We start from the raw sequence: 16,501 nt of genomic DNA, 5'->3' as shown, positions 1-16,501 counted from the left end.
GAGATGACAAATTAATCCGATTGTAGTAGTTTTATGAAGTCCTATCACACAAGCAAGGGCATCTAAATGCTTCCTGAAGCTGCAAGCTTAGGAAAAAGATGTTAATCAACAGGTTTATTCGGGACCTACTGGAGCAGAAGAGCTTTTAGAGGAGGAACCTGTGCAGAAGAATAGTGGAAGTCCTCTCCTACCTGTTCCTAGGAAAATAACATCATATTGCCCATCCTCTGCCATGACATGATCCACCACAATCTGAGTCAGGCGATAGTCCACATTGATTCGCGTGAACACTGGTCCTCCCGTCAGCGGGTAAACGGATTTGTACATCAGGGGATGGCGCTTTATAAAGCTAATGACTTCATCGGGAAAATCTCTGGTAGATTTTATAAGTGGATCATAGGTTTTGCTTGGGCACTGAAAGAAAGAAGGAGACCAAGAAGTTAGGAAGAATAGGAGGGAAGAAATACAACAAATCTGCAGGTTTCTCTGTGTGTATCAGGAGAGCTGTCTATTCATCTTGAAATCTTGAGAGCTCTATCCAGCTCCTCAGAAACCCTGAAAAGCAGGACACTTCTCTAGATGCTTAAATAAGAGTGTAAGTTCAGTTGATTTTCATACAATAAGATTTTGGTCACTGTAGACTTGTTTTTTTTCTATATGTCTAGTGACATTTAGAAGTTGAAAGGAAATTTGACTTAGAATTGAACAAGCTCAATCTTGTTTGAAAGTGTGAAAGCACACTGGGCAGCTTAGCATTTGCTTCTGGTGTGTGCTTCCCAAGTTCTTCAAAGGGTCATTTTCTTCTTCACTCTCCTACTTCCTACTCTTTGTTCATTTTTCTCTCTCTACAAAAGTGCTTCTCCTTCATCTTCATTTTCCTTAGTCCTGCTCCCACCTATTCTCCATTGAAAACTACCTACAACTTGCTAATTTGTTTCATTTCACCCATTTGTACTGCTACTACTCATAATTATGTACATTCAGTTTCTATTAGTTTTATGCCCACACCAAAACCTACCTACAAATCAATATATGCAAGCTTTGAAGAAAAACTCCTGCAGTTTTTTTCTTCTTTCTCTCAGACATTTTGATAACAGAAACTATGTTAGAGGGGAAATGGATTGTTTTTATAAGACAGTAAGGAAAAGACGACTGCATAAGAAAAGAGATGTTTGATGTTGGATAAAATAATAATACTTTTTATTTCTTGCACTAACAAGTCTACAAACACAAACTACTTAAAAACTGTGTAATTTTTGAATTCTATCATCAAATGGCTTTTACAAACACATACAAGGTCTTTTCTGTTTCTTCACCTGCCAGCATTCCTGGAGAGGTGAAGACATGCCTTAACACCCATGCACAAAGATGCATTTCAACCTTTTTTTTTCATCATATATTTGAGACTGCAAAATTCAGTCATAAAAAAATCCAATAATATAGGAAAATAACTATTTTTTTTTTCTTTTTAAAAATAGGAACTATCTGCGTATAATACAATAACAGACGCTATTGGTATAGACCACTTTAGAAATTTGGTCTTCTTTGTAAGCTACATAGTCAATCTATATTCTTTTAGAAATCAGGTTTTCTGTGAGAACACTTGTAAAATCAACCGGATATCAGGTTGCTCAGTGCTTCTTCTCAACCAAAAGCAGCATTTGGTCACCTGTACCTCATTTTTTCAAAAGCATCACTATAAATCAGAATGCTTCTCATGATGAGACTGGTACATCTGCAAAGAATTTTACCTCTTCAATCCCTGCCCCACTCATGGGAGTATTATCACTTTGGATATTTTACAAGACAAGGAAATCAAATCTGGAGTGAAGGGAGAAATAAATGACCTAATACGCAGGCTAGCTCTTCAGTTCAAGACACAAATATCTGTGTGAGGTTAAATTTGCTATGGTGAATAAAATAGTTTTACTCTTATCAATATAAAGGACTTTCAACAGTAAGTCTAGGGTGCCCTCCACTGGCTATCATGGAATAATCTTGAGTATTTAGAGTATAGGCTGTATTCACTGCTTGCTGCGTTTCCTTCAACAAAATCAAAGAATATTTCATTTGTGCATAGAAAAAGAAGAATCAGGTACAAAAATGAGAGAGAGAAGTGTAAGCAAAATACTGCTGCCAGCTCTCTGCTCTGCTGTGATTGGAGATGGGTGGCTGCTTCTGGTACTGAGCCTGAGCTTCTGCCTTGTGGGCTGGGAGTCCATGTTCGACTAGCACTTAATTTCTCTGGGGAAATATTCACAGAGCTACTGTTGAAGAAAGCCACTAGCAAGTGCTTTAGCTGTGCTCCTTTTTCTAGACTAAAATACCTTGTATAGGGCTTGTAATCAGAGTCCACAGCTTCTGGTGAACAGTAAATCCTACACCTCGTATTTATTTTTCTTGTAATAAAGGCAGATTTTCTAGATGCCAGATGACCCCTGCAGCTCATTATTTCTCAGAAGTGACTTTTTTAACTCATTCGCATAGCTGAAACCCTTGTGCAAACTCACTGCTGCAGCATTCTTTTCTGTGGTTTTGAAAAATGTCTTCTCATCCTCTTTTTGGGTCCAGAATACTGCTACTCCGAGAAAACCCCTGAAAACTTTCGCAGTCTCTCCCATTTACTGCTAGAGTTGGCTTTCAATTCTGTTAGACCCATACTGACTACCTAATCAATTCAGCTGTTTCTTTTGCTTATATACGCATTTGTGCTTTATTCCTTCATGATTCTCACATATACTGCTTGAAGACAACTCATAAACCTGTCTCCCAGGTCACCTTCAAATTTCTCCCTTCCATTTTTGGGGGGAGTAAGACAAGCAACACTTATCTGCAAGGTCAGTCATGCTCATGACCCACTATGTCTGCTTTCTTTTCCATGGCTGTCTGCATCCAGCACCTTACACTTTGTCTCTAATCTGAGTCTGAGAAAGCTTCTCTTTTTAATATGGAGGCAGCGGCACCTAGATGTTTTACTGTGGCAGTACAGGTAATTATAAGAAGAAGTTGACAATCCAGTTGATCACACAGTTTTACATTTGAACTGCTGGCTGCTGTTTTTTAACACAAAGCAATCCCTGTATTTTGTGCCAGGTGGAGCCATAACACAAACTGTGAAGAAAGAAATGTGATAATATCTTTGTAGCGCTCTGGGAGAAAGTTAAGATTTGCAACAAAGTTGCTCTACAATCTTCCTTCATAGCTCATTCCTATAAATTTCCAGCTTGACAGATATTCTATCTATCATGAAAGTTAAGAGCTTGAGGTTAGGATTTGTTCCAGTATGTAAGGTTTGACATTATTTAAAACATTTTTTATTAAGAACAGCACATACAGTGACAAGGACTGAGCCTGTTCCTCCTTCATTGCTGGCAAACTCCCTTCTCACAGCCATGCAACTTCAGTCACCATTGCCAAAGCTTTCTCTCAGGCTCAGAACCAGCCTGGACCATTCCTTCTCTCAGGTTTCAACTGCCATGGCATTGCTGGGGAGGATGCTAATCAGCACACCGTGGTAAAGCCAATGCCAGCCTTAAGCAGTACAGTGAATACAGGTCTGTGCTTGAACTTGTCCTCTGGCTTTATTTAGTAAGAATGCAGATTTAAAAGACTATACCTTATTTTCTAGACCTCGTGTGGATTGATTTTCATGGCTATCTACAGAAATGAGAGATTCTGTGAGAGTATCCACTTGCTTAGCACTATTTCAGTCTAGAACAGTTAAGCCTCCTTATATTCATAAAAACTCCATATTTTTTAATTGAAAGTAGAGTTTAGGATCCTGAATCACCTAGTAGCTTTTGAAAATTTATCCACAGACAGTGAGTAAGTTAAATTGAGATACATTCCATCATGTATTAGATCATTTTTCCAAATACACAATTTAATGCATGGCTATGAAAAAAACTGGCAAGAGAACAAAGTTGGGATTGTATTATTGTCCTCTGATTCTTGCTGAAAGGACATCCCTTGAAAAAAGCAATTTAATACAAGTACAAAAGTAGGCAAAGAGGAAAGTCCTACTGAAAAATAAATAAATAAATAAATAAATAGTTCATTTGGAAATATATGTTGCAGTGAGTTATCCCTAGAGGTTTTATGATAGCTTTCCCATAAGAATTTCACCCTCTGACATGCTGAGTGTGATCTTCCATGTTCCATTTCCTGCTGTGCTTTCAGAAATTAAAGGCTTTGCAAGGTTATATCCTTGAGGTGGGCTGTAGTCTGCTTATTTTTTGAAGATAGCAGTAACAGTTTAATAATTTCACAAGGAAATACATGAACTCATATTACATAGCAAAAGACACAAGACAATACAGAAAGAGTGTTCCTCCCACAAGAAAAAGTAGATTTTTGACTTGAGAAAAACAAAACAATTAAGTGAGCTGTGGTACAGGAGACACTACTCAGGCAGCACAGTATCTACAAGAAAAGAAATAACGTGTGTTCCTGTTGCACAAGTATTACTTCAGAAATACATATTTCTCCTTATATTTAGAACAATCCAGGTCTGAGTCTTTTCCCCTTCTGTCACAATCTGACCTCCAAAATCCCATTGATTTGAAAAGCACGTTTATCTTTGCAGGAGCTGATTCAAAGTTTGTTGAAATCAACAGAAACATATGTTCTTTTAATTGCCTTTGGATAAAATCATGCATCAGACTGTTCTATATAGGACGAGAAAGAAATTTACTCTTCCTTGCTTCCCCAACCATGCAGTACCACTTCCCCTGAGTGAGAACTGCAGGTTGGCTTTCCCTTATATTTACATTCTCTGTGGTTCATGCTCTGAGCTGTGAATTACAGTCCATATCTTCTGGAACTCTGCTGATTGCTCTCCTATTTACAGCTCAATCTCAGAAATTCATTTATATTTATAAAATGGGAGTAGCCCCATGGATCTTAGAGATGTCCTAGATTTTTTGCCAAAGAGGAAAGCAATGACATCACTCACTACAAACTACTAGGATAAAATCTCTAACTACAAATCTGTTAAAGGATTCCCCAAGGCCTAAACCCTACCATGCATGATACAGGAAAATTTTTGCCAGCCTATACACCTGGTTCAGTAAAAATAAGGACTAAGGGTTTGCTCCAAAGATTCACTCAGATCAATAGGACTTTTTCCAATTGTTTTAGTGGGCTTTGGATCACCTCCTAAAAGACCATGACCAACCAGAACAGCTGGGCAGGTGTGATCCTCTTATGCTGGCCAAGAGTGCTATTTTCAGAGGCATCAGTAACTGCATGGCATGATGGATGGAACAAGGGAATGAAAAATTAATTTGGGCCAACCTTTGGCAAAGTCCTCAGGCAGCTGTTAAAAGCTGTGTGTCCACCCATCATTACAAAACAATTCCTGTGGGCTCGTGTTTCCTTTCATAGCAATCAATAGGATGCATGATGATAAAGGCTGCACGTCCAAGTGGGTGAGTGAAGCAGCCTTTCACCTCTGAAAATGTGAGTTCATATCCTGCTGCACGTCACATGTGATAGTGATAGCGGTGTTCTCTGCCCAGTTCACATTTATTCACATCATCAGCACCAGATGCTGTCTCAGATATGTGACATCTCCTACTGCAGACAATAAGAGAGTTGCATTTATATCAAATGTCACAGGATTAGGTTGGCAGGGCTGCTTTATGTGGACTACAAAAGAATCTGGCTCCATAAAAGTTCTTACAATACCATTATCCTATCTCATCTTCTGCTTTTGCAACAGGGGTGAGATTCTTCTCACCTGACCTAGATTCTTGTCTTGTATGTTTGAGCTGCACAAAGGAAGTGCCTGTCTCTTTCCTTCTGACAGAGAAATCTAAACAACTGGCTCAGATTTGATGCTTTTCTTCTAGATAGATGCCATAAAAAAAAAAAAAAAAAAAAAAAAAAAAAAAAAAGTAAAATCAGTACTGCTAGATAAAAATCTTCACCATTCAGTTAATTCTTAAAGGTTGCTTAGGCTTTCACTTTCATGAATGATAGCTTCATAGAAATGTACATGTTCAAAAATGAAAAACAAATCAACAAAATAGACACCGAGTTTGAAGTTCTATGGACATCTCTATTCAGCTGCTGTATAAACACTGTGGCACAAAACTTTCAAAGAATCAAATCAGTAATAATGTAAAGGCTTTCCAGTGCATTTGGTGTGAGCTCACTTTGACAATAATCCACCTGGACCAGATCCAGATAATCTGAAAAAAAAATGCCTTTTTATTCCCTCACCTTTTATTTATATCCAAATACAATCAGAAGGTGGTGAATTGCGGCAAATCTTTCTCAGATAAAAGCATTCCATGCTGCACATATGTAAGGTTTTCTGTCTTTTTTACCCATTAAGTTTTCAGCTTAGAAGAGTGCTGGATGTGTAGATCTCACACAATTCTAAAGATGTATAGTGTGACAGTGTTAACATTATGTGGGAATCCTGGCCAGGATTTTCAAAAGCTGGTGCCAGAAGTTAGGCTCCTAAATAAACGTCCAATTTGCCAAAATGCATAGTGCTTAGTACCAGCCTGTGAAGTCAGTAAGAGCTGCAGGATCTAACACCCACTAAAACTGTGACAATTATTTGGGAATCTAACTTTAAGGTATGTAAAAATACATATATTTTTCGTTTAATTACGTGTCTTTAATTCAGCAATGCTGCTGAAAAAGAGTGAAGTTCCCTGTAAGCTCTAAGAGTTTTAATTTTAAGCATGACAAAACTTCAGTTTAGAAGGGACTTGTTATTGAGCATTGGACCCACTTTACAAAGAGCTTTAAACACTCATAGATTATATGCACAACAGGGACTTGATAACAGTGAGTGAAGTTGGCATCTGCTGGTTGGATTTTGCAATGTCCAGACTTACAATTTTGATGCATTTCACAAGGGGAAAAAAGCACCACATCAGTAAGGCACTCTCTTGGGGACATTTGAAGTAGCCAGCGTAAAATATGAAGGAATGAAACAGTTCTTAAATCTCTCTCATTTTGGAGAACTGGATGCCTTCACCTGGGTGTCTCTCCTGCTAGAGCTCTCAGCTCTGTTTCAGGCACACAGAGCAGAGCCACCCTACGAGATCCCCTGTGCTCCTCTTGAAGTTGTTTCACTTTTCTTGGGATAATTTGGTTTCAGCTGAGCAAAAAGTAGTAAGAATGTTGCTCAGACATTAACCAGAAAGGGAGAAGATTTCTTTTCAATGAAAAGCTCTGCAGAGCATTAGACCCTCCTCTAAGGGAATGCAATAACCATAGCCAAGAACTAATACTGACACACACCTTCTTGCTCTAGCTATCAGAGAATGAGTATTTAACCAGTAAATAGTTAATATAGCCACGGAGTCAACATTCTCCTGCAGTTCCAGGTAAAGTCTTCCAAACTTTAAATGAGTTCTGCTATAGTTACCAAGCAAAAAGTGGAGAAATTGAATTACTTTCAGCTAGTCACTACTGTTTTGAACAAATTGAGCTTTATGTGTATATAAAGGATAATGAGGCACTGGCAAAGACTGTATGGAGACGCTGTGTATGTCCCATCCCTGGAGGTGTTCCAGGCCAGGTTGGATGAGGCCTTGGGTGGCCTAATCTGGTAGTTGGCAACTCTATTCGTGGCAGGAGTATTGGAACGAGACGGTCTTCAACATCCCTTCCAATTTAAGCCATTCTATGAGTCTGTGAATCTATTGTAAGTTCAGTGAGAAATGCAGAATCTGAGGACTGAGGGACTAGGATGTAATGCCAAGGACTGGTGTGATGCCCAGAACTACCTCAGAAAATTGGATACTTGTAGTTAAGGACTTTCTGTGGTATAGATGGCAGCTAAGGAATGGCTCTTGGGGCTTAGGCACTCACATACTGTCAGAGACTCAGCCATTCTGAAGAAAAAAAACTTGGTTTCTAAGTGTCCTAAACAGTCTGTGGCTTTTTCTCTACAGTCTGATCAGAGCTACACAGTAAATAGAGACATTTTTTACAAAGAGACTGTGTTCCACTGGATGTATGAGATTTGTTCTATCCTATTACAGTGATTGTATTGAACCCTCTGTATCACTCTTCCATTTAACACACCTGTGTGGCTGACAGCAAAGGCTGACATAAGAAACCATTAATGTGTATATAACCGTAGGAGGCAGCTAGGTTAGTGAACTTGACTTTGCAGGTGGCACACTGCAATTCTCTGCTGACCTCTGCAAGCTGGAGAGGTGACTGAGTTCGCAGCATTTTGAAAGGCTGCAATGAATTGAGAGGTGATTCATGTTCGAGAAAACGTGTTGGTACGTAGGAGGAGGCGGAGGAGGCTCTCTCAGGAAAATAAGCCCATAAAGTGAAACATTTCACTTAATTAACCAGACCCATTTACAGTGTGGAGATCAAAGGAGACAGGAATTGGAGAAGCAAAGAATGCAGTCTATCCCATAAAAGATCAGGTGAAAGAGGAAGATAAGTCTAAAAATAACAAGGGAAACCTGTGCAACCCTCAATGTTTTATGTACACTCTTATTAAAACAGCAAAACTAACAAGACATGAGGACAAGGGAAGGCTTTTGGCAGCCAGTATTTCTCAGTGGCTCAGCCAAGTCCCAGTGGGATGGACAACACACCTCCATCAGCCTGTGCACTGAGTTAGCAGAAAAAAAAAAACAAAACAAAACAAAAAAAACCAACAAAGAGGTTTCACTTAGGAAAGGGAGAAAAAAAACAAAAGAGAAAGGTGAGAAAGATCACAGAAGGATCCGAGGACACAGAAACTTTAAAAAAAAATTTAAATAAGAGAATAAAAAGAAATAATTAAGTAATTTATTCAAATAAATATTAAAAGAATTAAAAGAAAACAGGATCTCAGTATTCTGATCTGAAGTGGGATGAGGCAAGATACAATGTACAAATGAAGAAAAGCAGTGGCTGCTGTGCTGGATGCTTCTTGTAGCTAAGACTACAATTAGATGCAAGATTCTTACTCTGCTCATTCAGATCTTTTTTTGGGGGACTTTTGGCAAATCAGTTAGTTAGTAATCCAGACTCACTGTATTCAATGTTTCCTTGAATTGCAATTAAATACCTTGGCACTGTGGTAGAGCAGACTGTTAACCTGCATCTTTAAACACTAAGATTCTGTTCAAAATATGACAGTGACATTTGTTCACTGTCAGTGAAATGACGATGGTTCCTGTGTACCCCATCAGAATTTCCAAATAGGATATACACAGTGTGAGGTCTTTTGATACTACAATATTTACAGATGTATAAGTATACTACAACAGTTTTCTTCCACTTCACTGAAATTCTTGTTCAAATGTCTTCTGTTATGACTGGGAGGACATTATGTAAACTCTATTTCAGAATCCAGGAACACATTTTACAGGAAGTGCCTGATGACTCCTTTATCAAAGGATAATTTCCTTGGTGAAATCCTAAGAGACTGGAAGAAAACTGGATCTGTTATCAGGGGACAGCTGCAGATACACAAGTCCAATTTTAAAACAGCTCAGGAAGATAAAGCAAAAGCTCTCTTGATTTTCAAACAGCCCTTTATATACCAGGGCTGCCTGCTGCATGTTATTTTTTTTAATTTATTTTTTTTTATCCAAATTGGAAGAGATTTCAAGCTTTGTCTCCATTAAATTTATATGACATCCACGTGCTCTTTAATACTGCCAAGAGAAGTTGGAAAGAAGAGCTGCACATTGTGCTGCACCTGAGCAGCAGGCAGCCCATTCAGGGTCCTGCGGACACCAGAGGGCAGGCAGACCTCACTGTATCACCTGCAAGATGCTCAGCACCAGCAAGGTATGACATCACAGCCATGTTGAGAGTTTATCTCCAACACAAATTGCCGCAGGAAGCATTTTGTCAAAATTTCAATATCAAAGTGGTCGCAGCCTCTATAGTGAACAGCTTTGTTTACTTAGGAGATAAAGGCAGCTGAGCCAGAAGTTAAATTAGGGTGAGCAGTCTCCTGCTTCTGTGTAAATGCTGAAAGGAAGTCAATTCTTCCCTTAAAGCAAAACATCAAAGGAAAAGCATTTCCTAGTAATGCCATTTTTAGACTTTGCCAGTAACTTCAAATACAAGAAATAGAAAATAGGGGTAGTGCTGACTATGCTAAGCTGTAGCTAACACTATAGCACTAAGTAAAGCTTAAATTTCAAAAATGCTCCAGTAACTTTAAGAAATGGACAGATTATCCCTCTGGCTTTGTTCTAAGCATTCCTGAATCACCCCATAGCTGGCAAGAAATGGTGAAATTAATCTTAAAAGAGCACTTTTGCATTCAGACACACTGCAGCACTCTGTGGGCACATAGTGTGCTGCTTCTTTTCCTTGCCTTCAAACACTGTGTTGCTTTTTTAGATCTCAGCCTAAACCTGCTCAGATTCAGACATTTGGCCTAGCTCACTTCAAAATGAATGTCATGAATCTAATTCTTCTTTGGGTATGCTATCTTAAACCACCAAACCTGAAGTTTGTTTCAGTCTGAGACTATTCTGGCTCACTAAGACAAATGTAGTAATAAATTTACCTTATCTACATAGTAAACATTACAGATATCTTTCTTCAGAGATCTTGTTTCAGCAAAATCCACTCCCCTTCTCAGCTTGTGGTCAGACAAACTCCTACAGAAATCCAGAATTCCTAAGGATTTTTATGAGACCATTTTCTCATAGCTGTTATCAAGTGCTTAAGGGAAGCCGTTAGAGATTTAAGGGGCGGCTTACGGAAAATATCCATTTTCTTTAAACTTTCCAACTTTGAAAATACTTGTTGAGCATGGATATTCAAATCAGCGATAAAGATCAGTGCTGACATGCTCCAGCATGACATTTCCTTCCTTGCGAATCCCAGCTCAACCATGTGATGGCTAATACACTCAAAAATGCAATGAGCTTATGACCCGTCTATCTGTGCTGAGTGTTCATCCTTATGGGGCACTGTAAGGTTTTCAAGAGAGCTATTTTAATCTCTTTAGATGCCATGGGACCAGCTATTGTTCTCACTGGCACCATTTTTGTACTTAAAACTAAACGCATCTGCCCTTCTAAACCAGTAATGGAGTTGCACATGCTGAAAAAATAATAATAGAAGAATTAAATGTAATCTTCTTTTCTGGGGGTGCCATATATTCTGCATGGGAGAGAGATGCGTAAGCGTCTAAATTAGGATCTTATTTGCTCCAGTAATGCAGATTCTAGGCAGTTTGAATCAATTGCTGGAGCTGTCTTACTCTTTATGGAAATATTTCCTTTCCCACCAGTCTGAAGCTGAGAGAAGGGAATCAGAGCACACAGCATGACCTGTGCTATGAACAACCAAGTGCCATAGACAGATTGGGAATGGACCAAGCAGTTGGATCTATTGGAAGGATAATAAATAAAATGTAGAAAAACAAGGAAAAGAATGAAATGAAAAGCTAAATAAGTTAGATAATAGGACTTTAAGCAATGATTATGGTAATGCTGCTGTCAGAGAAGTAGTGGCCTCTAGGCAAGGTACCAGCAGCATCCCAACCTCAGTAGCTCAGAGTTTGGCTGTATTTGTTTTGCTTCTTACTACTAACTAGTTAAATGAGTACTAGACTAAGAAAACTATCCCACAGCTGTTTTACTGTTAAACCACTGCTCTTCCAAATTGTATGTACCAAGAGTTGCTCAAAGTTTTACTGACACTTTAAAAATAAATGCATTTTCTGGAAATACTGTTTTCCTCTTCATCAGCAATGTATGTCTGTGCTTTTCCAAATTTAATACCAAGACAAAAGTACAGTAAGTGTTCTTTACTAAATTCTTTCAACATTTTCCTCTTTGTTTTGGCCTAATCATTGCATCTAAGGTATCACAGATTTTTTCCAGATATTAAACTTCACTTTTCTTCCTATCACTTTTACTCCATCACATAGTCTGCAGCAACTAACTCCGTATTTTATATCAAAACAGAACACATGCACAAACATACAGAATAGAATCAATGACCATATCTCAATAAATGGGATTTTAACAGAGATAACAGAAATACAAGATTCCAAATTAAATATCTAATCATAATTTAATACTCCATAAAAACATGGATTTGATTTTTATGAAGTGTTGGCACCTCAGAGGTGATCCCAACAGATAGAAATAGAGCTGGACAGCAGGAGACAACAATAAAAGAGAAAATCAGGAAATGGTCTGGACACAATGTTATGTCAGAGAAGTGGAAAATGCATATTTATATACATAACCTGAAAAAGGGTAGGTAGAAGTCTGAGCTCTCAACAGAAGAGAGAGGTTGTGAGGATAATTTGAAACATCCTGCCTGAGTGGAAAATATAAATTGACAGTCCATGGAGGACAGAAAAGTATGATTGTCTTTGGGTAAAGATAGAAGCATGTAATTAAGGAGACACTTACTGTACCAGGTCTGGGATAGGGGATACGACCTTCGTATTGCACCCATCGATGATCCGCACTCTCTTTGTGAGCATAAGGGCCATTGAAAACAGCTCTGATATCTGCCATGCTGTACACACAAACTGCAGAGCCCTTGAAGACAGAGCTGAGAAGAAGACAGGCTGATAAGCACACTGTAAGCTCATGTCTGGAACACCCCTCATCTGGTGAATCAGTGCAGTAATTCCACTGAGTCTGAAGGGTTTTCGATCAATCCTACACCTGAGAGTTAATATAATTGGTGCTAAATAACAGACAATGTGGACAGCTCTGATAACTACAGATATTATGTGTCACTGTCATTACAAGAATAAGCTTTGCTCAGACAATACCTTGTTAGCTTTTGGGACTTGTTAGCTTTTGGGAGCATTTGATAGACTGTTATTTTTTCTAGTGTTCAATAGGTTCCAGTGTCATTTATGAAGTATTATGATTATGTCATTGTGTTGGAATTCATTCAACTGTAAATATTTTATTTGGTTATATATACTGTGGAGCCAGTATAGTGGTTACCTCTTAATTGAGGAGTGCATTGGCAATTTTTCTTTGTAATTCCACTGTGAAGTGCATACCTTGTCCTTAAGTATATTTAATTCAAAAGTTTCAAAGACAAAATAATTATTTATTTCCTTTATGAAAATTCTACTTAAAGTACCTCAATATCATAGCTGAGAGGTTCATTAATTAATACATCCCTGATTAAGACCTCCTGCATCTGTTTCCAAAGGCAAACATGATCCTAAGACATACCTTGTTGTAGTGAAGACTCCATATACAAGAGGGTTCCTCTCATCTCTTGTAGAAAGTAAGAATATATCTTCTGTAATGGGAAAATATTGTGATTTTTAAATTATTATTATTAAACAAACATTGAATATTTCTGCATTTATCACTTACAGTTTTTATATTTGTAAATTAGAAGGTTACTTTTGTCTAATTTCTGCTGAGTGAATTTGTGCCGATAATCTGTCATTTGTCCCTTTGCAGATAGCCTGTTTTTAGACAAAACCAGATTTTTACTTTCCATCTTGGAGAGTTATGAACACCATAATTCTGATAAGATTAATTCAAGTTATAATCAATGACTTTGGAATCATAAAATCATAGAATCATCAAGGTTGGAAAAGATCTCCAAGATCATCCAGTCCAACCATCCACGTATCACCAATAACTTCCAACTGAACTATGTCTTCTAAACATTCCTTAAACACACCAGGGACAGTGACTCAACCCACTCTCTGGGCAGCCCATTCCATCACCTGACCATTTTTTCAGAGAAGTTTTTCCTATCATCCAGCCTGAAATCTCATCTGGTGTAACGTGAGACCATTCTCTCTAGTTCTATCACTAGTCACATGGGAGAAGAGGTGGACTCCACCTTACCTCAACCTCCCTTTGGATGGCTGTGGAGACCAATAAGGTCTCCTCTAAGCATCCTCTTCTCCAAACTAAACCACCTCAGTTCCCTCAGTTGCTCCTCATAAGATTTGTGCTCCAGACCTCTCACAGCTTTGTTGCCCTTCTCCGGACACTCTCCAGGGCCTCCACGTCTTTCTTGTAGAGGGGCCAAAACTAAACACAGTATCCAAGGTGCTGCCTCACCAGAGCTGTGTACAGAGGAATGATCACTTCCTTGCTCCTGCTGGTAACACTGTTTCTGATACAAGCCAAGATCTTCTTGGCCACCTGGACACACTGCTGCTCTGCAGCAGAGCATCAACCAGCAGCCCATGTCCATTTCTTCCATGCAGACTTCCAGCCACTCTGCCCCAAACCTGTAGCATGTGTTTGTTGAGGCCAAAGTGTGGGGCCCAGCACTTGGTCTTGTTGAACTTTATCCCACTGACCTCAGTACAGTGATCCAGCCTGCCCAGATCCCTCTGTAGGGCTTTCCTACCCTCAGGCAAATTGACACTTCCAGCCAACTTGATGTCATCTGCAAACTTACAGAGGTTGCACTCAATCCTTTTGAAATCATAAATGAAGAAACTGAACAGGACAAGCCCCAGTACCAACCCCTGGAATCACTGCAGCCAGCTCCTGGGCTAGGATCCATTTCCTCTTTGAGACAGGCGAGACCCATCTGAAGATATCAGACCAGGTGCCAAGTAAACTGTCCCATGTTTAAAACAAACAAACAAACAAACAATCCTGCAATTGCACCAGCCTCTCAGACACATGTTTATGAGATGGGTTTTCCTGGTCCCCCCAGTAAACCTCACTATCACTAAGGGGATAGAGAACACCACCTGCATGCCTGCTCCATCAACTAACCACTCCAATGTTCTGAAGTCCCTTTTGGTATTTCTCAATCTTCTCTCAGTGACTTCACCACTTCTGACCTGAATTATCAATAAAGGATAATAACCAGAGGGGTGAATCAGACTGGAAGGTTTCCTAGAAGTATCCCTGACCAGGACTCCAGGTAGGCAGTACACTTCTCTAAGGATAGAGTCTAGCTGACATATAGGACCATCTGTTCCTCTCAGATTGCTTACAACAATCATTCTTAGATACTGTCAGTACTTCTTGGAAAATTAATAAAATCAGAATAAGATGTGGTACTTCTGTAAAGAATAATAAGGAAAAAAGAAGCACAAGCAAATCTGATGACAAAATAAGCTATTAAAGATAAATCAACTTACGTAGCTCATCAAAATGTGTGTCAGCTCCCTCAGGACCAGGTATTGAACACACAAGCCTGGCTTTCAGAAAAGTAGTCCATTTGTTTATTAGGCTCCGCTGACCTCCCATGTCATTCTAATAAAAATAATATAAAGAGACTAAATTATTAAACAAATAAGAGCCATTGTAACACAGGATGCAAAGTGAAGGACAATCTTTTCATAAGTAGCTCCAGTAGTCATTTATTAGAATGAGAGATTGAAATTTTCTGATTATGCCTAAATAAATTTGCAGTGTTCTCAGAACAGTTCAAGAACTGAAATGCTGTGAAACATATGTTATATCATGCGATTTTTTTTTGTTCTCTGTAATGCAAATTTTTGCAATCAGTAGTTCTTCAAGAATTGCTTGCAAACTCAGAAATAATAAGGAACATTTAGGATAGATTTCTCAAAAGAGAAAAACTATATTCATCAGAAGTTCCAGGGATGTAAATACTGTGTTGTTTGTTTTATTTATACTCTGCATAAAGATATGCATTCCAGGGGAAACCACTCATGTTATTTTAATAATCTCTGTTATGGAAATATCATTTCATCCTCCATAAAAGACATTTTTTAAAAACTTTTTTTTTTTTTTTTAATAGAGGTTTTCAAAACTCTGGGACATGAGCACACATGCCCAAATTCTTTTTAGTTACTGGAGAAAGAAAAGTATTGTATGGAACCACTTGAAATCTGAAATCTGAATAATCCTCCTCAAAAGGTGGGTGTCCTTATATTGACTTTGATCCTGTGATCCCCCGTGCTCCAGCTAGGTGGGTGAAAGGGAGACAGGATACACTAATTCTATCCAACTACACTGAAGAATAAAGATGTTTCCAAAATATGTGGTGATTTTCCAAAATTTTCCTTTGAGGGAAATAGAATACCATTACAGATGTTTTTCAAAATATTGAAGATTATGAGGAGGAATATGAAAAAGTGGTAGTAACTGATTTTCGGGGGGGGGGTGGGGGAAAGAGGGACAAAAGATAGTATAGGAGGAGTTGCTCTTAGAAGACAGAACAAGAAGTCTGCCTAGGAGCTTTCCTCTTTCCACTGAGTATATGAAGAATTTAATGAATGACATTTATCTGTCTCTGAAGGCTCAAAAAAAAAAAACAGATGTATTTAGTTTCTGCAGTGCTATTTAGGCCCCAAATTTTTTCAGCTTGACATCTGTAAGGATAATGATACTCCAGCAGCATCCAAGAATTCAAACCCTTAAGGGAAATGCTCTCATTGCTAAAAGTAGTCCCCCAGATATATATTCTGAATTACCCCATGAAGATGCCTACTTGTTACAAACTTTAAAGCTTATTGGGCCTAGTAATACAAGTGTTACAATGTTGGTCATAAATATTCATCCCATCTGGTTTCACCATAAGAAATTTTTATTATTATTTTTTCAAATCAGCTTTGCAA

At 38.5% G+C, this 16,501-nt stretch overlaps 1 protein-coding gene across 9 annotated transcripts in view; it reads right to left on the bottom strand.

Moving 5' to 3' along the window:
- The window catches only part of SEMA3D (semaphorin 3D), a 140,417-nt gene that overhangs the window by 22,008 nt on the left and 101,908 nt on the right, over positions 1–16,501 (bottom strand). For all 9 annotated transcript variants that reach the window (XM_090135189.1, XM_031591040.2, XM_090135201.1 and 6 more), the window contains 4 exons: positions 15,056–15,170; positions 13,161–13,230; positions 12,372–12,516; positions 192–414 (listed from right to left, as the gene is read on the bottom strand). In XM_090135189.1, the coding sequence (XP_089991315.1) occupies positions 192–414; positions 12,372–12,516; positions 13,161–13,230; positions 15,056–15,170 (553 nt within the window). The remainder of the gene's footprint in view (positions 1–191; positions 415–12,371; positions 12,517–13,160; positions 13,231–15,055; positions 15,171–16,501) is intronic.

The sequence above is a fragment of the Phasianus colchicus genome, chromosome 1 (assembly GCF_987193195.1).
Source record: "Phasianus colchicus chromosome 1, bPhaCol1.hap1.1, whole genome shotgun sequence".
Taxonomy (NCBI): Eukaryota; Metazoa; Chordata; class Aves; order Galliformes; family Phasianidae; genus Phasianus; species Phasianus colchicus.
This window is presented reverse-complemented; position numbering and strand designations above follow the sequence as displayed.